The sequence below is a fragment of the Ambystoma mexicanum genome, chromosome 13 (assembly GCF_040938575.1).
Source record: "Ambystoma mexicanum isolate Mex_15411 chromosome 13, UKY_AmexF1_1, whole genome shotgun sequence".
NCBI lineage: Eukaryota > Metazoa > Chordata > Amphibia > Caudata > Ambystomatidae > Ambystoma > Ambystoma mexicanum.
This window is the reverse complement of record NC_090938.1, coordinates 617,341,063-617,366,342: the sequence shown is the minus strand read 5'-3', so window position 1 is coordinate 617,366,342 and position 25,280 is coordinate 617,341,063. Positions and strand designations below refer to the sequence as shown.

The 25,280-nt window shown below is 47.5% G+C and overlaps 1 protein-coding gene across 2 annotated transcripts in view; it reads left to right on the top strand.

Annotated features, from left to right (window-relative positions):
• Positions 1–25,280, top strand: part of KLHL10 (kelch like family member 10) — a 146,733-nt gene that overhangs the window by 14,140 nt on the left and 107,313 nt on the right. For both annotated transcript variants that reach the window (XM_069634502.1, XM_069634501.1), the window contains exon 3: positions 18,438–19,055. In XM_069634502.1, the coding sequence (XP_069490603.1) occupies positions 18,438–19,055 (618 nt within the window). The remainder of the gene's footprint in view (positions 1–18,437; positions 19,056–25,280) is intronic.

Below are 25,280 nucleotides of genomic sequence, written 5' to 3'. Positions count from 1 at the left end.
GGCTGAGGGAAGCCTGAAAGAGAGCTGAGTGTCATCCGCATAACATTGAAAATTGGAGCAGAAAGTAGCAATGCAGTGGGCAAGAGATGCCAGGTAGTGGTTGAAAAGCCAGGGGGAGAGGTTAGACCCCTGGGGAACACCACAAGTAGAGAGAGGGATAGAAGAGAGGAAAGACCCCAGTTGGACCTGAGAGGGTCGGTCGATGAGAAAGGATGTCAACCAGGCCAGGGCCTGATCAGTGATACCCAGGTTATCACAGAGGCGATTCAGCAGGATGGCATGGTTGACCGTGTCGAAAACAGAGGATAGATCGAGGAGAATGAGGACAGAAGGGAGATTAGAGTAAAGATTGGAGAGAAAGTCTTCATCGGTGTTCAGGAGAGCGGTTAACATGCTTCTAGCAGCTCTGAAGCCAGACTGGTGGTCATGGAGGCAACCAACAGATTCAGTATGTAGATTAAGCTGGGAGATGGCCAGCTTTTCCAAGAGTTTTCCCAGGAAAGGAGTGATGGAGATCAGGCAATAGTTAATAGTTAGCCAAAGAGGAAGGATCGGCCGAGGGCTTCTTTAGAAGGGGTGCACAAGAGAGTGCTTAAGGGGGAGGGGAAAGTTACAGTGGCAAAGGAGTTATTGCAGAAATTGGCCAAGGCTGGAGCAAGTGTGTCGATGTTGTTGTTGTTTGTTGTTTATTGATTTTATATAGCGCGCCAAACCCAAAGGTAACACGGCGCTACAGAGAACACGAAAACAAGATTACTTAAAAACGTAGTTACAAGGCACAGTATAAACATATACATCACATCAGTTACATGTTAAAGTCGAGTATACACATATACTTGACATCACGATAAGTCAGTTAAAGAATATACATATGTACAGTCAGGTATGGATTGGTCCATGGTTAATCTTGGGGGTCATTGGAATGTAGCCAAGCGAGTATATTCCGTCTAAAGCTGTAGTAGGACTGGTCTATTCTGATGTCAAGTGGGAGGGCATTCCAGTATTGGGCCGCCTTAACTGGGAAGCTACTGCCGCCTGTTTTTTTTTGTCTAAATTTGGGTATCTGAAGGCAGTAGGAGTGGGGTGAATGGAGGATTTTCTCGCAATTCTTGCTACCAGGTAAGGGGGGGCTGCATTATTAAGACATTCGAAGGTGAGTGATGCTGTCTTAAGCGAGATTCTGTCGCAGATTTTTAGCCATTTGTGTATTCTTCTAGTGTTAGAAATGTGTTCTTTAGAGGGTAAGTTGAGGGCAGTTCTAAGGGTGTTATTTTGTAATGTTTGGATTTTGTAAATGATGTATTTGTTAGCTCCCAAATACAGAGCATTGCAATAGTCTAGTTTGGAGAGTGTTAGGGCATTCACAATGATGATACAGCTAGCTTGGCTGAGGAAGCCTCTGCTTGCCCTAATAAGCTTGCAGGTGTAAGCTGTGGAGGATGCTAGGGAGTTAACTTGTTTCTTTAGTGTTAGGGCTGAGTCAAGGTGAAAACCTAGTGTTTTACTGTTTTAGAGAATGTGATTATGTTGCCATCAATGTTAAATGCTGTGTAGTCGGGCTATGTTTTTTTAAGTTGGCAGTGGATCCGAGGAGTAGGATTTCAGTTTTATCATCATTCAGGCATAGTCCATTCGTGGCCATCCATGCCTGAATGATGATATATTTTATTTACCAAGGCCGTATCTGTGTCGAAATTGCCCTAAAGAGGAATGAGGATCTGGGTGCCGTCTGCATAATTTGTGTAGGTGACACCCAGTCTGTCCAATTTGTCAACGAGGGGCTTGGTAAAGATATTGTATAGAGTTGCCGAGACGCAAGAACCTTGGGGTACACCGCAGGTTATTTTGATAGGGTCTGCTGATGCAAATGTTGAGAAAACTCTCATTGTGCGGTTATCCAGAAATGATTGGATCCAGGCTATAGCCTCATTTGAAAAGTGGGCAGCCGATGCCAGGTTTTGCACAGCACTGCGTGATCCACCAGATTAACGGCCGCCGACAGATCAAGGAGGAGTAGCATGGTGGTATTTCCCTTGTCATTGAGTTCGTCAATCTGTACTTTAAGATCAATTAAGGCAGTTTATGTGCCGTGCTGCGGTCTGAATCCTGATTGGCGGGTGCCTAAGAGTTGGTTAGTTTCGAAGTAGTGCTGGATTTGCAAGTGTGCTACTCCGTCTATTATCTTGAGGAGAAATGGTACCATGGTGATGGGTCTATAGTTAGTGGGAATAGCAGGGTCTAGAGTTTACTTTTTGAGGAGGGGTAGGGCCCAGGACTCTTTTAGGTTACTTGGGATGGTGTTGGAAGAGAAGGGGTCATTGGTAAGTTTGGTTATGAAGGGGGCTAGGTCTCTTGCGGCGTCTTTAATTAACTGGGCTGGGCAACTGTCTTCCTTACAATTGGATGGTTTGAGGGAGGCGATGATCTTTTCAGTTTCCGGGATGGATATTTTTTTGAATTTGAAGGAGTTGAGACCGGGTGAGTTAGTGGTCATGGGTATGGTGATGAGTGATGTTTCATTGGGAGTTAGGGAATTTTTTTTAAGGCAATTTTAGTTTGGAGTGTCTTCATTTTATTTGCTAGGGCATTTTGGATGCTGGTACACCATTGTTTGTCTTTGGCAAAATTGTCGGGTGGTGGTACGGGGGATTCCAGCTCCCTTAGGATGGTAAATAATTCTCTAGTGTTGGAGCTTGCGTTACAAATTCTTCCATTAAAGAGATTTTTTTTTGCAAGTAGGATTTCTTTTTTGTATTTATTAGCGAAGAGTCTAAGTTGCAGTTTATTTTCTTCAGATGGGGTGTGGCGCCATTTAGACTCTAGTTTCCTTTTTTGCATTCTTAATTCTTTTAGATGTGGGGTGAACCAAGCATTTAGGTGTGCTTGTTGTTTACTTTTGGAAGCTTTAGAGGGAAAATGGTGTCTAATGCTGTTTTCATAACATTAGTGTAGCTTTCTACTAGGAACTCCGGATGCTGGTTGTTTGGAAGAGCATTGATAGTAGGTAGTAGCAATGGTAGGAGGTTGTCTGGAGTTATGTTTTTTGGCTCTAGTGGTTAGGGGGGGTGCCATGATGTTTTCTTTGGTAGTTTCTGTATTCAGAGTTAAGGTAAAGTTGATGAGGTAGTGGTCTGTCCAATGTTGAGGGGTAATAACGGTATCACAATTCAGGGTAGCGACCCAGTCCAAGGTCCTTCCTTTGTTGTGAGTTGGGGTGACACCTTTTTTGGTTTAAGCCGTGTTCAGCTAACATAGTGGCTATAGATTGGGCTGGTTTGTCATCTGGGTCGTTAAATCCTAGGTTAAGGTCGCCTAGTAATAGGATTTGCGACACGTCTTTGGTGTTATTGGCTAGGAGACTGGATAGATCTTCTTCGAAGGTCCCAATGGGGCCAGGTGGCCTGTATATTAGGTAGATAGTTAGTGTGTGGCAGTTGGAGATGGGCAGTTTGGCTATGAGGAGTTTGCATGATTTGAGAGGAGATGAGGCTTGTATTCTGATAGCAAGGTTGGTTTTAGCTATAATAGCTAAGCCCCCTCCTTTGCTGTTGGGTCTATCCATTCTAATTAGCTGGTAATTTTCAGGGATAGCTAGAGAGAGTGCTGGACCTGCAGCTTCGTGCAGCCATGATTCAGTGACTGCCAAGAGGTCAAGGTTATCAGATGATAGAGTGTCTGCTATTTCGGTGGCGTGGGCCACTAAGGACCTGGCATCGATCAATGCACTAGATAGTATGGTTACATTAGGTGTGTTTCGGGTTTTTATTGGAATGAGTTTGGGCTGTGTAGTATAGTTGCAGGGTATAGTTAGGTTGGGATATGGCTTAGTGTACCGTGAGGTAGGTTTATGATGGGGGCTAGAGGCCTTGTTGCTATGACATATGGGCTCACAATGGCGGGGTAGTCTAGCTCGAAGTCTGTTGTTCCTGTCCATGGTGAGACACGGTGCGTATTTATGGGAGGACATAAAGATAGCAGTGCTGAATATGGTAAGGCACAGCAGAGATGCTATCAGGGTCTTATTAAGGCACATCGTAGTGGGTAGTAGTGGAGAGCAAGGTAGTTTAGCGCAGGTTTGGCAAGGGGCATAGGTTAATGACAGGTGTAGTAAGTTAAGAGCGCAGCAAGAGAGGCAAGATGTGGTCCTTGATGTTTCTGGATGAGCAGGGGAGAACCTGCATTGACGAGACTTTCATAGATCGGACTTGTCTAGAAACATTGTCAGGGGTGAACAGGGGAAAGGAGGAGAAAGGAGGAGAGACGGCCTCAGACGGCCCAGGAGTGGTAGAGGAGGAGGAAGAGGAGGTAGACGAATAGAGAGTGGACAGAATGTTCTGAGTTTTAGTAGTGAAATGAGAGGCAAGACGTGCAGAGGTCCTGGGGGGAACAGGAGAGGTAGAGGCTGCAGCAGGATTGGATAGCTCCTTGCATATTTTGAAAAAGTTCGGCCGAGTTGTTAGATGCCACAGAGATGCGGTCTTGCATGTAGGCTCCCTTCTTAGGACAGGGTATCTGTACTGCCTTTGGAGCAGGTGGCAGGCCAGTTTATCCAGGGGTGCGCCCGATGCTCTGCACTTCCTCTTTGCCGCCCTACACTTGCGTTTAAAGTCGGCGAGGTCAGAATCATACAAAGTTGGGAGTTGCTATGATCCTCAGCGCTCGGCAACAAGCTCTTTGTACAGGTGAAGAGTGTTGATCGAGCTGCAGGCACACACAATGATATTGAGTGTGTAGGCATCGAGACGAGCCGGGGGAGAAAAAGGCTTGGGCTCTGTGAGGGGATGTGGAGTGCACAGGCAAGGCGGGCAGAGCGGCGGCACACATCAGGCAAGACAAATGGCACAGCTGTTGTGCTAGCATGTTGCAGGTGATCTGGTTTACCTGACCCATTAGTACAAGGAACGGGGATGCATTATACTTGTGTGGGATAGATTAGTTGGGAGGTGCTATGATCGTCAGCACTCGGTGGCATGCTCTTTGTGCAGGTGAAGGATGTTAATATAGCTGCAGGCACACACAGTGATATTGAGTGTGTGGGCGTCAAGCGGAGTGGGCGTAGAAAAAGGCTTAGGCTCAGTGAGGAGATGTGAAGTGCCCAGGCAAGGCAGGCAGAGAGGTGGCACGCATCAGGCAAGGCAAATGACACAGCTGTTGCGCTAGCACATTGCAGGAGCTCTGGCTTACCTTTCCCATTAGTAAATGGAATGAGGAAGCAGTGTACTGGTGTGGGAAGCACTGGTGGAGTGGCTTTGTGGCTTTCACGGTGGAGATGGCAGAGACATCCATCAATGCCTTAGACGCAGGCCTTGTATGCAGGCCGGCTTCACAACCTGGCTCGATGTGGTGGGCTGAGGTGGCCTAAGCAGTGACCAATCAGCATTCATCAAGCCCATGGAGGGCTGGTAGCTCAACTGGGCCTCCCTCACGGCAGCAGTCCTCTTAATGTGGTTAGCAGGGACTCTGGTCCCAATAGTGTTACAGGCACGGTCTGTGCAGGGCTCCCAGGTGGGAAGGTGGCCTTGTTTGTTTGCAGAACCAGCAGAGATATCCATCAATGGCCTTAGACGCAGGACTTGTATGCAGGCTTGCTTCGCCTCCTGGCTCAGTGTGGTGGGCAGCCAAAGCTGCCTTTGAGAAATGAGCAGATGCATTTGCCACACTTGTCGCCAGTTATCCGTTGGGCTTCCTGGTTGTTGGGAATGATTTTCTTTTTTCACCTTTCCCTCAATAGATTCTGTTGGGATGGAAATTAGTATATGCCAACCCCCTAAGCGCTTTCAGGTGAGGTGAATCCCCTATGAGATAGTGTAGTGTATAAGGGGGGAAAGAACCGCACTATGAAACTCGGTGAAAAAGTAATATAGCGCGAACAGCAGATGCATGGCATTAGGAGACACATAGAAAGAAAAGCCATTTTGTAGTTATGACAAAAGCACAGGCTTGCATGACCGCACTTCACCAGTCGAGCTCCATGCAAAGATTTCACTAGGCCCAGCATCATTAAGGCAGAATGAATCCGCAGCGCCAGTTCTCACGGAAGTCCACTTCCCCCATGTCCCTTCACTGTTGCAAACATTTAGTATCTTTCAGAGGAATGCGCCCTGCAAAAGTGTGAGACATCACCAGGCTCCGCACAGTGCTCATTCATCCCCACTAAGCTGCCAGCAGGCCTCTAACCCCCCCCATCCAGGCAGCCCCACACCCTGTATTCCAGGATAAGTGAGTGACCCCCCTGTCCTAGCATAAACCAAGCAACTGTAAAAGGTCTATGCATGCACGACTGTTTCACCTTCCAGCATAAAAAACATCCTTTGTAACACGAGGTACAATGAAGCCCAGAATGTGTGGCTCAGTGCGACTGTATTTCATTCTCCCTTTCCCCCCGAGCCGCCCAGGTTCATGCCACAGTGATGTAGTAGTAAGCTTAGTGTGCTAGTTCAGATGTAACACTGTATTTTATGGGCGACCTGACCTTCACCAGACAACAAGATGAGCCCAGCTGACCCACGTGGAGCCTGACCGACGGCGAAGGAATTAACCAATTGTAGCCTGGCATCCCCTGTGGAGCAGGCCTTTGTATATGGACTCGCCAATCAGTGGCGCTAGGTTGTATTATGGTGATGACGCCACTCAGCCTTTTAAGCTCCTGCTTGTCTTATGATTAACCAGAACGTTCTCGAGCAGCAGAGTCCTTTGCTGATATTTTGTATTTTGTGCAATTAAACCTTGTTCTCCTTGCAAGCTAGCTCCTGGTTTATTTCCCTAGAGGGTTGCATTCACTCTGGAGTGTGTGTTAACAGGGACTTTCCTTCAATTCCTATGGGACCCCATTCTTTTTGTTTGTTTGTAACCCTGTCCTGACTTTTTGGGAAGTCAGTAAAGTCTTCTGCTTTACTTCCCTTGCCTGTTTTGCTAATTTTCTGTGGGAAACTGACTAGTCCCTAGGACTGTCAGTACCAAGAGACGGAGGTATGCATTTTTACAATTGCACACATCACCTCACAGTGAAGTGAAGTTAAGATACTTTGCTTCCTTATAACTTTTTATATTTTGGCTTTTTGGTTACTTTGACAATGCACCTAAGACAAGCCAGTGGCAGCAGTGTGATTTTTACAGTTTTTGTGAATTTTTTCGTGCACGTTTGCATTTACTGCAAAGGACTGCTAAAGGTCGCTAGCACACTAAGATTACCCTGCCACAAGATTATTTTGCTTGTTCTTTGGCCATACTGTTCTTTGGTGGCTGTGGCTGTCTGATCCCAGTCCATATCCGTTGGTGCCCGAAAGTCTGTTTCTGGATGGATGTGATGGCCAGTGGATGTCCAGGATTAGACAACCCCGGGCTGTTTTAATGTTGCAGGTTCTTACCATTGGTGGGTTTGCTCCCAGTCTGAATCTTGGCTAAAAGGAGGGCTTCTGCAGCTGTTCAATAGATCATTGTTAGAACCAAGTTTCTACGAAGAAGAGCAGCCTGCTGACGACCCAAGGATGACCCCTGCAGTTGACCAACATCAAATTCAGTGAATGGACTGTTGAGAACAACCAGTCTTGACCCTGCTCGAGGATCTGTGCCTTGGGAGCCTTTGGAAGTGTGCCTGTCCCACCCGGTGGACTGACCAGCTCTCGCCTTTGCTACCTCGCTGCAGCTGTCTTTGTTCCAAGTCGAGCTTTGAATCTTGGCAGGTCTTCAGCTTGTGCCACAAGTCACCTCGCCTTGCTGTCTTACTGCAAGGGAAGCTGTTCTGGGGCCGCATCTGTGTTTGCAACTGTACAATCGTCTGTCGCCCCTTGACCGTGGTGACCTCTGCATCTTTTCTTCATTTCAGGTCTTCTTCTGGAAGCTAACTAGAACCGTTTGCTCTGCAATGCGACCAATTTTGAACCATGAAAAGTGACCTCTGCACCCGTGTCACCTGGGCTTTCCTCACCTGAACCAAGCACAGAAGATTATGTCTGCAACGGATTCTGGAAGATCTGCAGTGATATCTGGAAGAATCTCCTGTCCTCCATCGGGTAACATTGAGAGCAAAGCACTTGTGCCTAACTCCATCTGGCCTGGCCTATGGTCATCAAACCTTGGCTAAGGATCCTTTCCTAGGATTTACCCTGGGAATAGGATAAAGTGGACCAATTACCTGATTTAAGGTAAATACCTGTATTACTTTTTATAACATTCTAAGCACCGCCACAGCCCACTGAATCCCTTCTGAAAACCTTACCCAAAGAATTTCCATCTTGGCCCTTCTGCCTTTTGGGCATAAGGCCCCATATCTTCTTAGGGGTGGACTTCAAAAGACAGAGGGAGGCTGGGCTTGTGCTTCTTCTAACTATTTCTTCATTTTTTTCCTTGCATCCCAGTGTTCAACTTTTGAGCACTGGTTACAGATTCATATGTATCTTGATTATCCTATTTGGTGAATGTGTGTATATGTTGTATATGGCTTTGATTGACAATACTTACCTGTGATTTGTATATGCATTAGTGTGTAACTAAAGGCCTAATAAATAACTGTGTTTGTATACTCCTGTCTAACTTGAATTATTAAGTGTTGCTCTGTGTGAACTCATTGTAGCCCTAGACCACTCTAACACTTTTCCTTAAACTAAACCTTGACTGCTCGTTCACCTACCTTGGCTAACCTCTCAGGAGCTCATTTTCATGGGGGCATAACATAAGCAAAATGCGCAAAAGCCTTGTCTAAAGGCTTTTGCGCGTGTTCTTTACGTTACCCCTTCCTCCCCCAGTTCCATTCATTTATATGGCGCAGAGCAGCGGCAGAATGCAACTTGCCTTTCTGCCGGCTCTCTTCCTCTCCACCATGCGTTTGCGCCGATATGGATGTTCATGCAGGTGCAATTGTCGGAGATCCCTATGGGGTCCGCCAGCTTTATACAGCAGGGGGACCCCAGAGGAATCCATTGTAAATGCTGCGTGCCATGCGCGCATGGCAAGCAGTGTTCACAGTGATAATTAAAAGTGATCCGACATGCAAGCATTTTCATTTATGACTTTTCCAGCTCATATTGCACCCATGTGAACTGCTTCATTGTTATCCTGCAATCAGAGACCATATAGGCTACTTCAACAGCCACTGTGAATGCAAAAAAGCAATTCAAAATCAGCACTCAGCACTCTTCAGAACACTATATCTGAACGTGCATCTGAGGTGCGGTCTGGAAGCGCAGAGAAAACCAGACTGGCAGTTAAACAAAAGTACCATTGGGCTGTTAGCTCAGTAGGACCACCTGTTGAATTGTAGCACCAAAGAGTCCCTCAACAAATGTCTGCTGCCACGTTTGAACACTGAGAAAGCGTGGCCTGCTCCTCAGAGGAAAATCTAACTACAAATCCCTCAAAGAATTGTTTTGATACATTTGCACCTTGAAACAGTACAGAGACTTTTGTTGTGTGTGGCCCATTTAACAATGGGCGCATTGCCCCTTTAAGAAAGTGTCATGACCTCGTCATGACTGTTCTTAATAAAAGGGGCTCTGCTGGCATGTGAGGGGCACTGCAGCAGAGCCCCAGGAAGTGGCAACTCAGTGCCTGCGAGGTTCGTTGTCTCTGTTAACCGTGTGACCACAGCCTGATGTTGCAGCCCCGGCCTAGGTGCCCCCAGAGCTGAGGCTGCTATCCGATAGGTGCCCCCAGCCACAGTAGCCCCGTCTGCAGGTGCCCCCTGCGGTCTGTCTACTGCGAGCTCGCAGTATCCTTGGTAGGTTGGGTGATCCCAGTATCTGGTGCGGCCCACCCTGGTGACTGGTGGCGGCCCACCACATTGGCGACGAGGTGGACTGGGCCCCGTGCACATCTGTGTGCGGGCTGCCAGAAGCCTCTTTACGCTGCCAACAGCGCAGCGGTGACCGCGTGTGAGGAGACGGCGGTGGCTGCGGAACAAAGGTATGCTGAGGCCTGCGGTGTGGCATAGAGGGCGTGGCCGAAGGTGAACCCTGGCCTACAGCAGGGAAGGTGTGGCGGCGCTGCGGCCCAGCTGGCCGCGAAACAAAGGAACGCTGAGGCCTGCGCTGGCCATGTGGTGGGGTGGGCGTGGCCTAAGGAGAACCTGGGCCTGCAGCGGTGAAGGTGTGGCAGCACTGCGACCCAGCTGGTGTCTCCCGGTGAGCCGGAGAGAGGAGCCCCCTTTTATTGCGCGCACACAACAAGGAAGAAAAGGGGAGCAATTGCGGGCCACCGGGATACAACAGTTGAGCCCTTGGGGCCGTGCCCACCCCAGGACAATACCATAAGGGTACAGGCAAACCAGGGAAAGCCAGAGTGCCTGTCTTCCCCACGGCATCAAAGGGGATGAACAGAACTGCCACTCCAGAAGCGTCACAGATTGTGAAGAGGAAGGTGGGGAAGCCAGCACATCATATGAATGGTAGTCTACTGGTACAGGACCACTACCATACATGCTGAAGCCACAGGAGGGTTTGCATCCCTCATTTCCAGCAGGCAGCAAGTGAGGTCCTGCAATCACTGGTGGGAACAAAGCAACCCCCACCGTTTTCAGCTATCCTTTCTCCTAAAGGAGAGAGAAAGGCACATGTACTGGGCAGCAGGCTGCCACCGCCGTCTTGTTTACCTGGAATGATTGGTGGGGACGCCAGGGAACCCCGTAAGGGTAGCGGCTCCACAAGGAGTGCTTGTGCGCCCTCAGTGACAGGAGTTGGCAGAGGTGCGTGCCTCAGCGATGTACCTCTCCAGACAGCAGCTCAAATTGGAGATGCCCATGCAACGGGTGAAGACAAATGGCAAGGAGGCAGGCCAACAAGAAGAGGGCAGTGGCCAATGAGAGGGTCTGGTGACACAATATGCCATCATTGTGGATGGGACCTCCCGAAAGCGCAGGATTGCCCAGCCAAAAGCCATACCTGTGGAAGGTGCGGAAAAGAGCACCATTTTGCATGGGTGTGCCCAGCTCCAACACCAGCCAGCATGGTCGGGCCTTCAGCGAGAGGTGCGTCAAAGGAGGCCATGGGGAGGAAACCCCCCAACACAGCTGCTGTCCACGTGGCGGAGGACCACAGGAGGGGGCCATATGACTATGCAGAGGAGAAGGATGATGAGAACGTGTTCTTCCTGTCCTGCAGCAACTGAAGTGGCCATTAGTACCTTGAGCGGAAGCCAGGGGACCGGGCTGTGACGGCCCAGGGAGGACAGTTTGATCCAGGCATCTTTTGATCCCAACATCGGTCACTGGACCTCCAGTGGGTGCCTGGACTGGAATGTACCATAGTTTGCAGTGATTTTGTAGTTAACAAGAGTGGTGTGTGTTCTGGAATGCACCACAGGTGTGGACCCCATTAGGGGGTCGTTGTTTTATGTGTGTTTTAGTTTTTGTTATAATAAAGGAGGAGTGTTGTGTGTGGCCCATTTAACAATTTCTAGAGTGATTGACTCAACTAAACTTGTATTTCATTTTGTGTACTTACTTTCAATACAGGTACCGTGTTCTATTTTGGGTAAGTCAGTGTAGCCATTCCTTTCATTCAAAGTGATAGGGCCTCATTACAAGTATGGTGGTAGCCTGCCAGTAATACCACCAGATGGTATTACTGTTACCGGCACTCAGACTGGCGGAATTACCATCAGATTCTGAGTGCCAGTAAGGGAACGTTAATACCCATGCCAGCACGTTCATTCCACACCGGCAAACATGTAATGACCCCATAATGTTTTACACTGGTTTCTGATGCCCATTATACCCTCCCAGGTGTTGTGCATTGGCTACTTAATGCCAGTTCCACTGGATGAGTGGATAACACTTAACGGAGAGCAAAGTCCACTTAAATTGGCCAGGGACTTCCCCAGGCACTGATCACTATTTCCGAAGAGATCCTTTCCAACTCTGCCTCAAAACCATCTTGTGCTACCACTCACCCACTACCACACACCCTACAAGGAAACACTACCCAGTGTCCAAAGAGCCCTTCTGATCATCCTCCCACTTTCTTGGTATCTGGAAAACAGCAGCTTACCAAATCCTTATCTCAACTTCTGAGTTGATATCCAATTACCGCCCCACCTCTAAATTCTGTGTAATTCTTTATATTCACATCCTCTTCCCCCTCCACCATTACACCCCTGCTTTATCCTGGTCATGTCCATGTAGGCCAAAATCATGCATATTCACTTTTATTTCCATCGCAACCCCCACCCACATCACTGCAGTGAAGCATCACACCCTGGAGTCCCCTTTTCTCCATTCCAAATAATTTTCTGAAAAATGTGACTTCACCTGAACTGTCCTCCTTGAAAACTCCTATGCTGCCCCATTCTACGTGCCCACTTCCGCACTTTCCACTGATGCCCACACAATCGATTTGCCAACCTGTCATATAAGGACAGAACAGCTTGTAGGTCTGAGGCCTGCCTGAGTTATTAAGGGTTCATTGATTTTCAAAGCGCGCACCAAATGCTTGCAGACTTCAGCGTCTGCTTTCACTGCAATGTTCCATGTAAACAGGTACGAGATTGCACCAGAAGTTCAGATTTACCTTGGTCAGGGATAAGACCGCATTCCAGAAACGCTTCCCAGAGGCCCAGCCAGTCTCTAGGAGGGAGGTGGGAAAGTGCAAGTTGGAACCCTGATGCAGATAGTACATTTCCATTGAGAATATGTTAGCAGAAGCTTCCAGAAGAGTTCATATAATGTTTGGTGGACAGGCATACTTGATAAAAGCGTTGCGCACACAGGAGGGATCCACCAGCAAGCTAGCATCGTGACTGTTCCTCTCTGCTGTGTTGCATTGGTTGCTTGCCTGTGGGGAGAGAGAGATCCACCAGTCTTGGTGTTCATGAGGGTCCCCAGCAGCTGAATAAGCGAAGGAACGTAAGATTGTGTTGTTGTAACTTGTACATTTACCTATTTGTCAGTACAAATTCCTGTGCAGTTTGTAGTGAATATTTGCCATTTTATCTACTTATTGCAAAATAAATCTGAAGTATAACGTGTTTCCATTGATTCTGAGTGAGTTCATTGTTTCTAGCAAAGATTAACCTGCGGTGGTGTGCTCGCTCTGTGTTGGTCCTAGTGCACACACACACACAACTAGATCCCTCAGACCGAATAGCATTCAACCCAGGGCCACTTCTTATATCAAACATACATTTCACGGCACCCATTAACCATGATTCCAAAAAGCAATTCACAAGTTATTGTGGTGTCCGCCGTAGTAGTGTGAGACCTGCAGCCGTCAAACTGCTGCAACCTTCCAGGTAAGCTGTATCTGGGTGTTTTGCACTGTGATGTATTTAAAAACTGACCTTTCCCTCCCTTCTAGGAAAGTTGAATCTGGGTGTTTTACATTGTGCTGTGTTTACAACTGTGGGGAAGGCTGAATCTGAGTGTTTTGCATTCTGGTAACTGTGGCACTGTCACTGGGTCTCTTTAAGCTCTATCCCACCCTACATCCCTCTGCAAGGCGTGCTGTTCACTGTTGTGTATTATTTGTTCTCCCCTTTGTGCCTTACTTTGTTGGGACCCCGCCACCCCACTGTGCATCCAGATTTGTGTGCCACAAGGTTGTGCGTCTTCCTCTCTTCCTTCGGGCCCGTCTCCTCCCTCCTACCTCTTTTGCACCCTCTATGGTGATTGCTGTTTCTCTCATCTTCTCTAACTGCTTCTCTCTTTCTTTATCTCCTATCCTATCCCTCTCACTAAGTCGGGTAGGAAGAAGTTCAAAAGGGACATCCTGGTCTCCAACCCAGGCCTCCCTATTGCTGATACCTACACCAGCGCTTCCTCCAGACAGACCCTTACCGACATCCTCTTTGTTGTTCCCTCTCCAGGCCTATGGACCCACCATATGGTCTCTGTCCTCTACCCTTTTTCTTCCTCTCCTATTAATGGTGGCACTCGGCGGGGTTCCATGTCATTCCATCGCCCATTTTTATTTCGCTGCATTTTTTTGCCGCAGATTTTTTGCTGCAAATACACATCAATTTTTTTTTAACATTTTGGGGGGGGTTACCCACCCAAACCCCCTTCACCACGTTTTGGAATCTAGTCCTGAAACACAGAAAACTTTTATCCCTCTACCCACCCCCCATATTTTTCGATGGGTTTTTTAGCGGTAAAAAATCTGCAGCAAAAAATGCCGCGAAAAAAAGAGTGATAAGTGGACGTCGTACCCTCGGTGGAAGGTCCTCCTGGCTCCCTTCCACTCCTTAAAGACCACCATTAATGTCTATCTAAAGGGCACCATCCTGGTCTGCAGGCTCTTTATCTCTCCTGGCCTTTTACTGTGGCCACCATTTACAGGCCCCCGGGACAGGTCGCCCTCTTCCTTTCTGAGTGGGACGAAACTCTCCTCCTCTTTCCTTGCCTCTACCTCTCACCTTTTGCTCCTTGGAGACCTCAACAGCCATCTGGATGCTTCTAACCCCTTCTCTGGGCTCTTCTGCAATCTCTGCAACTCTCTCTGTCTTTCTATTCTACCCTCTAGCCTGACACACTCCAACAGGCACACCCTGGATGTTCTCAGCTGTTCTGACACCTCCCTCTCAAACCCTCTCACCATTCTTCTTTCCTGGACTGACCACTTTCTTCTCTCTTCCCACCTGACGCTCTCTGTCCCCTAGTTGAAGACGACCCCAGCACTGCCACCCACCTTCTCGGCCATCCAGCCCATGAAGCGTGTGTCAGTGTAGGCTATCGCCAAAACTTTCTCAACTCCTCCTACACCTGCGACTGACTCACACTCTGACACAGCCCTCTCTAACAGCATCTCTCTATCACTAACAATATTGATGTCCTTGCCCCTGTCATGAGGATCCGTTTGAGGCCAACCTCCAAGTGCAACTGTTGGTATGACTCTGACCTCACCAACCTTAAACGCAAGTGCAGGGTGGCCGAGAGGAAGTGGAGGGCATCAGGCACATCCTCTGTCAAACTGGCCTGTTACCTCCGTCAAAGGCAATACAGACTCTGTCCTGTCCAAGAAGAAAGCCTGCATGCAATCCTGCCTCTCTGTGGCCTCTAACCGCACAGCCGAACTCTTCAAAATCTGCAAGTAGCTGGCCAATCCTGCTGCAGTCTCCACCTCTCCTGTTCCCTCCCAGGCCCGCTGCATGGCACTGGCTTCTCACTTCACCACTGGAACTCTGGACATCCTGTCCTCTCTCTCCTCTTCCTCTCGCTCTACCTCTCTCGGCCCCTCTGTGGCCGCCTCTCCCTCTCCTCCTCCTTTCTCCTCTTTCCCTGTGTTCACTGCTGATGATCTTTCTAGACAAGCCCGATCTGTGAAAGTATTGTCCAAGCAGGTACTCCCCTGCTCCTCTAGAACCATAAAGGACCACATTGACACCCTTCCTCCAGCCATGGGCAATTTCTGCAATCACTTTTTTGCCACTGGCCCCTGGAACTTCCCCTCCGCCTAAAGTACCCCCTTGTGCACCCCCTTCCGAGGAAGCCTTCTGCTGATCCTTCCCCTCTGTTTTCCCCTTCCTTGTCTTGTCGCACCTAGAAACACTTGTGTACAGGCACGTTATAAATTACTTATTATATCATATCATATCATTCCAGACCACAAACAATTTCTTGAAACCTTTCTGATTGAAGACCCCTACCTGCCCTCACGATATTGCTGCACTGACCTGAACACATTCCAATGTAAACAAAAAGGGTTGCACTTTCAAAGGAAACATAACTTCACCGCTTAACTCCTGCCAGTCGCCCTTCATTGTTCACTCTTCCCTCTCTCAATGTGAAACTATCTGCACAGCCTTAAAACATCCTCTAACTCAGCGAGTTGCAACCTTTGGCTCTCCAGATGTTTTGGACTAAAACTCTCATCAGACCTAGTCAGCATAGTCAATGCAGAGAGAGCAATGTAGTTGTAGTCCAAAACAACTGAAGGCCTTTGCTCTAACTCAAAGAAGCACAATTGTAGTCCCTAGGTGCCACAAACAGGTCAGGTTAAGGGGATTACCAGGAGGCACATTCATGAGACAAATTTGAATTCAATGGGTAAAAATGGGAAACAATTGACCTATGTGATGGTTCTCCCAAAAACCTGATACAACATTAGGCTCAAAGGACAGAGTTGTGAGCCACTTCCATAATTGCTTCCAATTTAAGTTTCTTCGTCTTCACTTTGCAATGAGTTTCCTCGGGGGTCTGTACTTCTCCCAGGTACCAAGCGCAGCCATTCCCTCACTTATGGCACTTCCATCCTTACTATACACACACACATGTACACACAGACACACCCACCCCTCATCAAATAATAGCTCAGTTGCATGAGTGTCCCCCTGGTACTTCAAGGTTCTATACCTCAGACTTACTCCTAAATGCAGAATCTTTGAGTTTAAAATGCTAAAAAACCATTCCACTAAATCCAGGCTGTCCTGGCATTCCGTACTCCAGATGCAGCATTTCATTCAGACAACACAATCCTGGACACCTCGCTGTGTTACGTAGCTGCTCTTATTGTTCTTCTCTGCTTCTTACTTGTGCACATTGCAACCCATGCTTTGTGCCTCGAGACTTACTCTGCAGAGATATTTAACATCACTATCCATCAGGCCAGAGCATGCCAAGCTGGGCGGCTCTTTCATCACATCCACTCCAGTCACCTGCTGAATCCCAGAGGGATCTCTCTACTTTTTAACATGTAGATAGTTCTCCCTCGTCGACCTCCATAATGTCATGAGACCTTCTTTCTAGTCATATCCTGCATTTGGCAACACACTGATATAACTGTTCATTAGTTATGTCAGGAAGATCCACTTTGCTGGAAGAACCACTTGCTTTTTCCACCCAGAAGAATGGATCATGAGAAAGGGGGCTGGAGCTCTGCCGACTAAAGAAATGAGGCCTTGCTACTCAGTAGGGGCAAAACTGACACCCCTGCAGCAACTGCAGTGCAGGGGTGTCCTCTCTATTAAACACCCAGATTGGCCTACAGCAGAGGTCTACAACCTGTGGATCTGCAGATATTGTTGGCCTACAACTACCACCAGCCTTACAGAACCATTTTCAATAGTAAAGGATCACGGGGATGTGTGTCAAAACATCTGGAGAAGCAGCAGTATCAGACACTGGTCTGTGAGCATCTATGGTCCTGCAAGTTGAGTACCATCTACTAAATCACTTCTTGATAACCAAGTGAACGGTTACCAAACTCAAGCTGATCTGTACAATTATCTAAAAATTCCAATCAGAGATACATTAGTCATCATCAGCACCGGTACAACGGCCTACTGCAAAGTTGTCAGCCTTTGGGTGCCCAGATGCTTTGGATCACACATTCCACCAATCCTAGCCAGAATAAACAATGGGAAGGGATCCTGGAAGTCGTAGTCCAAAGCATCTGGGGAACCACAGGTTGCAGTATCCTGGCCTACTGAAAACCAATACAAGTTTAAACCATGTCCAGGAACCTCAGAACAACTCAAGCCAACTTGTTTCAGACCTAAAACTGGTCATTTCACGCCTGGAGCATCTCCACTGTCTTCCAGTGAGAGCCTGGGTAAAACTGAACCTTTTGAACCTCACGTAAAACTCTTTAAAACTGTGCAAGTTGGAACTAGCTCACCTACAACTTCTGTAAGAATTCTCCTTGAACCAAGAAAAAAGACCACTAAGGTCTGCCAGTCACCTGTAGGCGAGGGAACGGGAACATCCCCATGCAAGTCCACAATCACAGGAATCGCTCTCGCTCCAAGTCAGGCTTAGTTCAACTCTCCTCTCTGTAATAATATTGTAAAGTCACGTGACTGCAAGTATCCCCCTCCCCTGCTATATGGACCCTTCCTCCCTGAACTCCCATAATAATACAGTTAAGGTAGGATGTAGAAGTCCATCATGTATGCTTTTGAGGCTGAGCTATAACGGGCATTATTCGCAGGTGATTTCAATGAGTATGCGTTGTAAATTACGGACCAAACCGCTGCCACACGCTGAAATCAATTTCAGTAGCTTGTATTTGGGAAATAAATCCTTCTTTTTCCCTGATAAAAGTACATCATCACACAAAGTTACTTTAAATGGGGAATTCAAGCATGAATCTCGGTAGGGAGAAAAAAAGCTGAACATTGCAATGTTGTCAGGAATTTCAATTTCCCAACTATTTTAAACATTGTTGTAACAACATTTTTATATATGGTTTTAATCTAAGATGTATTTTGTTGAATGCTATTCTATTTGTGAATTTTTTGATAACTGTTTATGAACTGTGAAAAAGTCAAAAAAGTTGAGAACCTATAAAACATCAAAACAATTTGCCATCGTGTCAGTGCCTGTCTTGTTAATGCTCCGCTCTCTAGCCAAATCTAAGCCCTGTCTAATGGAGTCCATCGCTGGAAAGGTGTTTTAGCACGGTGACCGATGGCCACGCTCAGACACGATTTGCAGAAGCTGTCCATTGCAAGAGTTAAGATAAACTGGCAATGCGCACTACTAACCAAGTTTGTCATCCCTCTCTTCCCAGGTTCGGCTGGCATTGATGCATGCTGAATATTTCATGAACAATGTGAAAATCAATGATTTTGTGAAAGATAACGAGGAGTGTAAACCTGTCATCATAAACACACTGAAAGCCATGTATGACCTCAACATGAACGGCCCATCCAGCTCTGACTTTAGCAACCCGCTCACTAGGCCCCGCCTGCCGTACGCCATCCTCTTCGCCATAGGCGGCTGGAGCGGCGGGAGCCCCACGAACGCCATTGAAGCCTACGACGCCCGCGCTGATCGCTGGGTAAATGTCACGTGCGAAGAAGAGAGCCCGCGCGCCTACCACGGGGCCGCCTACCTGAAGGGCTTTGTCTACATCATTGGGGGCTTTGACAGCGTGGACTATTTCAACAGCGTCAAACGCTTCGACCCTGTGAAGAAGACATGGCACCAGGTGGCCCCCATGCACTCGAGGCGATGTTACGTCAGTGTCACGGTGCTTGACAACTTCATTTACGCCATGGGGGGCTTTGATGGCTACGTGAGGCTCAACACGGCGGAACGATATGAGCCAGAGACCAACCAGTGGACTTTAATAATGCCCATGCATGAGCAGCGGAGTGATGCGAGTGCAACCACCCTATTTGGAAAGGTAAGGAACACTGGTTATACCCCACTTAATTATTTATATTCCTTTTTTTTTCTCTGGCGTTCCCACTTCCGGTTGCCAGTCCTGCTAACACGTATTATGGTTTCAGAATCAGTTGGGATGAGGGAGAGCATGGATTAGGAGTTCAGGACTCCCATGAAGGTGACTTTTCGGTTTGCAGCTTGCATGGTGTTGCGTAATGGTCTACCATGTTCACATAGGGCTTACATCCGGTCTGATCCCCTTGGCTGGTCAACGCCTATATGCACCCACGCACGAGTATCCTGGAACAACTGGACAACACCTTCCTGCACCTATGCAGGCGGCATACATATGCTCTTCCAATGGCTGCCCCCATCAATCATAATTTCAACAACACCCTATTGATCTACTGTCTAGACATCCAAGCAAAGATGTCTACGGAGGGATAATGCCTAAACAGTGATAACACAGAAATCGAAATCTATACCAACCCACCCCCGCAACCACACTTCCACTTGAATGGCCTCCCAAAGTAGGAAATGCTCCTAGTCCTTCACAGTCAGCAAAAACAAGGGGATCCTTTTCGATACCTACGCCTACAGTGCCACAGATAATCTGCATTACCCACTTTCACCTCCACCTATTGAGAAATACCCTCTGAACCTTCTGAACATGAACCACGATCCCTCATCATTGACTTTGCTGTGGGAGTTGCAGCCCAAAACATCTGGAGAGCCAAAAGTTGCAGACTGCTTGTCTAGACTGACCCTCAGTTTCAAACTCTGAGAACACACCACACCTGCAGTAAACACACTATGATGGCTCCCAGTCGGAACAGACTCAACCCCACCATTCTTTTCCTGACCACAAGGCCTACCTGGAGAGGCTATGCACTTCCCAGGAGCCTAATGTTGGCTTCATCCATGAGACTTCAACAACCCTGCTTTAAGAAAAAAGTGGCAATACCATTGCAAGACTCCGTACTCAGGCAATAAGCTCAAAGCCCTGGAAAAGCTGCATTTGATTTGAGAACCTCTCAAACAGATGTTATTCAAGCATGCAGCCATATCGTTGCCTTAAAAGCTGAAATCTCTTCATCTTGGCAATTGGAGCATCTTTGCCAGCCATTGACCTATTGCGAGCAATCCAGCATAAGAGTTTCAGAAATGTGGACCCTTGTTGCCTACAAATCTTTCTCCTCTTCCCCTTTCTGCACCCCCTGCCCACCACTCCCCCCTCTTCAGCCATTCTTGTGTCCTAAAGTGAATTGCACGTGCATGATTGGTGCGTTACAAATGACCCATAAAAAATGAGGGCTGTAACGTCTCAAAATTGAACGGAAGGCTTGCATTGATATGTGTCCAGCCCTTTCAGTTCCGGGGCAGGGCCTACCCAGTTTCCACTGACCTTCTCCATTTCCCTTTACAGATGTAATTGAAGGAGGTAGGTAGCGTCTCTGCAATACTGCACTAACTCAACGTGAGAGGTAACTCCTCTAACCTGGTAGCACCAGTAGTATAATAGAAAACACCCCTAGGACCTAAGAGCTTTTAAGAAGATGTGTGGCTCCATTACTGCATTAGAAATGAAGGTGTTGGGGAGGTTTGAGGGAGCTTTGAGCTCTAGCCACTGAAACAATCATTGTTAGAGCCAATAGTTTTGCATCATGAATTGGAAAAGATTATAGGCTCATTACGAGTTGGGCGGTATTCCAGCGGTAAATCCACTGGAATACCACCCAACGTAATTATCATTATTGCCTCTTGATTCAGTAGATTTACCGCCAGATTACAAGTGGTGGTGGCGGTGTTAGTTCCCATTGATTTGGAGTCCATAAGACTCCATGGGGGATTTTGATGGAATTACCACATCATTAATTCCGCTGGCGGTAATTTCTGCATATAATTGGGAGGATTTACTTCCAGCATGATGCTGGCGGTAAATCCCCCACTCCATGGAAAAAGTCGTAATATGACGGAGCGGGAAGAGTGGTGGTAATTCGATTACTGACACTTTTTTCCCACACTACCATACTCGTAATGAGCTCCAATATTGGAAGTGTGGATGAAGAGAGGGAAGGAAAAGGGAGTTATTTATTTGCGTGTGTTTGTTTGAGTTTTGTATCACATTTCCCTTGACCTGTCTGCTGCCTTTGACACTGTCAATCACTCTGATCTCCTTAATACTCTCTATTTTGAATGTTGGTGTTCCACAAGGCTCTGTCTTGGGTCTTCTCCTCTTTACACTCTACAACTCTGCTCTTGGGACACTAATCTCCTCCTTTGGGTTCTTGTACCAACTCTTTGCGGACAACACCCAAATCGTATTCCCTTTTCCTGAACTCTCCTCTCATCTTTCTCTATCAACATTTACAACTGTCTCTCTGCCATTAAATATTGGATGGCTTTACATTCTCTGATATTAATTTCTACAAAATCAGAGATGCTCTTCTTCCCTGCCACATACTCTCTCTCATCTCTTCCTCTCCCTTCCCACCTGACACTCTCCCATACTCTTCTTCAGCTAGAAACTCAGCATCATCTATGACCCGCCTAAAAGATTCTCTACTTTAATCTCCAAAACCTCAACAGCAGCTCACTCCAACCTCATAACTATTAGGAAAATAAAGCACCTTCTTCCTTTCAACACTGCCAAGCATCTCTTAACCACTCTTGTCTTCTCTAAACTGGACTACTGTGTCAGCATCCTATTGGTCTCCCCAACTGTGCTTTTTGTCTTCTCTGCAAGATGATTAACTTCTTTTCCAGGAATCTCTTTGAACTTACTAACTTTACAACAACTTCCTAGAACTACTTCCTAGTACCGTCACCAGTCTGGATGGCTGATGATGCAAAACATGGCCAGATTTTAAATGTCTTCTCCTGGTTCACAAATCTATCCATGGCAAGGCACCACCATAACTATCCTCATCTATCCAACTCTACAAGCCTTCCCATAATTTCCACTCTACCTCCTCAACTACCCCTCGTGGCAACCTCACCCTCCCTGTGCTTCCTCTCGCTACCACCCTTTCTTTCTCCTTGCTCCGTTTGCATGGAATTCTCTTCCCCTGGACATCCGAGAAACAGTCCACACCGATTTCTTCAAAACCAAACTAAAGGTATGCGTCCTTGCCTCCCGAGTTACCCTCTTAACCTACCTCTCATCAGCCTTCTAGCTAACATTTTTCCCTCGCCCCTAACCTGCCTCTGCCCCTCACTTTCTCTGCTGCCACTCTAACACTTCATCCATCATGGTCACATCCCTAATACAGGTGGCCATACCGCCTACCTTTAATGGTAATTGTCCTTAATCTATGCAAGTCCACCCATGTATGATATGATATGGCATTTATAACGCGCCTATACACAAGTGTTTCAAGATGCGATGAGGTAAGGGAAGGGGAACAAAGGGAGGACAGAGACAACGATCTTACTAGGCCAAGTGACATTGCGATCGATCGCACAAGTGCAGGGGAGCGGGTAGGGGAGAAGTGCCAGGGGAAGGGGAGAAGGGTAGTGCTGTACAGGTAGTGCAGGTGTGCAAATGGGCTGGCAGAGACCTGGGCCCGAAATCAGAGGGTAGCCAGGTGACCAGTGCAGTATCATACAGGAGATCAACAGAGGAGAGGAAGAGAGAAGGCAGAAGCAAAGAGGAAGGTCTTGAGGTGCTTCCGGAACCGGAGATGGTTCGCTTCAAATTTCAAAGAGGCAGGGAGGCTGTTCCAGAGGGAGGCCCCAGCTGAAGAAAGAAATCTACCCCCAACTCGTTGCTTGGAGAAGCGTCTGACCCTAAGGGAGTTGGAGGTGGAGGAGCGAAGAGCTCGAGTACGAAGGTATTTACGAAGAGAAAGTTGGAGGTATTGAGGACACAGGCCCCAGTATAGTCCCCAGTGACGGTTCCATTTACTCCTCTCCACATCCTGGTCAGAATGTCACTCAAACTCATTGTAAGATTCTCCTTGCTTCCCCTCAAATCCGATTTCTTATCTATTGTGTGCTCTTTTGAGACCAAAAGATCATTGCACCTCCATCCATATGAATACATAAAACATGCAGGACAAACGCTTGCTCCAAGTTCAGGTAGCATGCTCTGTTAAGACCGCTATACTCCACTATATGTCAACTTGTAACAACTGTCCTCTTCTGTTTATGCATGATGAGAGGATGAGCTTCCTCCTCCTCCTAGGGTGCTCAACATTGGAATGCTTTCTGGTTGTTAATCACCTAAGCTTCCTAAAGAACTTGAAAATCTGGCTGTTCACTAAATGATTCATCCATTTGTCCCACTGCAATCAATCAGTAATCCAGTGCCAAGCAGCCAATTCATTGGTATTAGTACGCTCAACAAAATATATTAACATAAAGCAACATAACACTGAACATTCCATGTTAGTAGTGAAATGTGTGTGTTACGGGGGGCAATCACTTTTTATGTTCTTGTTTGTATTTTCTGGCTAAAATATAAGTAAATGGTGTCATGGCCAATAGATCAACAGACAACCCAAACTCCTATATAACTTACAGTCTTGTCTTTATTTCTATAGCAAGAGCACAGAGATCTTGCTCTGACTGGAATCTTCAAGAATAAATGTTAGGTTATCACACAACTGCCCTAGATTACTGTAGTTCCGCAGACCTAAGTCCCCCCCTCTCTCTTGCTCTCTCTATTTGCTTGGATCTGCCTTCCAGGGGCAGAGTCAGAGGAGAGGTTAGTTGGGCTCCCCACGTGTTTCCTCCCTGGTGCATCCCTATGCCCCCCTGAGTGCCAACCCTGATATTTATAAAAGAAACCCTGTGAGGAATGCTCTGCCTTGTCTCTCACAGTGTCACTCAAAAGGGCTGCTTGCTAATCACATTGGTTTTTCTTGCCGCATGTTTCGGGGATTCAAGTCCTTCCTGTGTCCGGGCTGCACAACACGCCTGAATTTGTCCAGTGTGCTGCCTGGCCATGCCCTTGCCCCCTAAAGAGAAGACATAAGGGTAAGTGTGTGTTGGTGTTTTGTGATTGTGTTATGTGTATGCATGCTTGCATGTGTTTGAATGTAATGCATTGTGTATAGGTGCAAGACTAGTTGAGTGAGCCTGTAGCTGTGCGCCTATATATATATATATATATATGTATGTATGTGTAGGTTTGGATCAGATCACGAAAACTCTGCCTAAAGTCTCCTCCCACATGGCCAGGGAAAGGCAGGCGCTTCCTGATCCTGACCTTGGGGGGTGGTTTATTGCAGGAGGATCACCTGGGAGGAGGCATGGCCCAGGTTGGTGAGGCGATCCCATGGGATGAGACATAGGGCCTCATTACGACCCAGGCGGTAAGTTACCGCCTGGGTCGTACCTTTACCACCATGGCGTAAAGTACGTTTACGCCATGGTGGTTGGCGGACTTACCGCCCCATTCCGAGGTGAGTGGGGCGGTAAGTCCCCATTTACCCATTTACCCTTCCCCATTCCCATTTTTGCCCCATAGGGCATAATGGGAGTGGGGAAGGCGTTAATTACGCCACCGTAAATTACGGTGGCGTAATTAACAACAAGGTCCCTTAGCGCCATGGATTTTAACACCTGCTAAAAGCAGGTGTTAAAACCTCCATGGCGCTAAGGGACCTCGGAATCAGGCGGTAAGGGTTGGCGCTGTTTACGCCGCCGTAAACCCCTTACCGCCTGGGTCCTAATGAGGCCCACAGTATTTTTCTTTGTAAGGGAAGACCCTTTTAAAGATGCCAAGCCATATAATGGCTTGTTGTTATGATAGATCCGAACCCCACATTATGCCTGTTACTCCATTAGCCTTACCTTTGGTTTCCGGGTTTTACCCAGACTTCCTCGGCCACTGTCCGTTCTTCTCCTCTGCCTCTCTTACCTTTTTTGCCTTTCTCGTCTCGGAAGCTGCTGCCCTGACGCTTCCGAGCCTCTCATTTCAATTTCCACATTACCTTCCGACAGGCAGCCGGTTGCGGTCATCTGTCACTTCCTTGTTCCCGGTAGCTGAGAAAGTGTTTACCTTTCCTTTCCTTCCGGACATCCTATTCGGAGCCTGTTTCCCAGCTACATCAGAACCGGAGATACTATTCAACTCCTCTTGTGGACACCGCAACATCTGCTTCTGCTCGTCGGCGCATTCAAGAACATCCACAGCCGACGTTGGGGTTTTTTTGTACCCTAAGGCTTTTTCCCCGGAATTACTACCTGCTTCGGTAGTGGAGTCACAGGCAGCTACAGCTCACCGGTGGCCACTGTG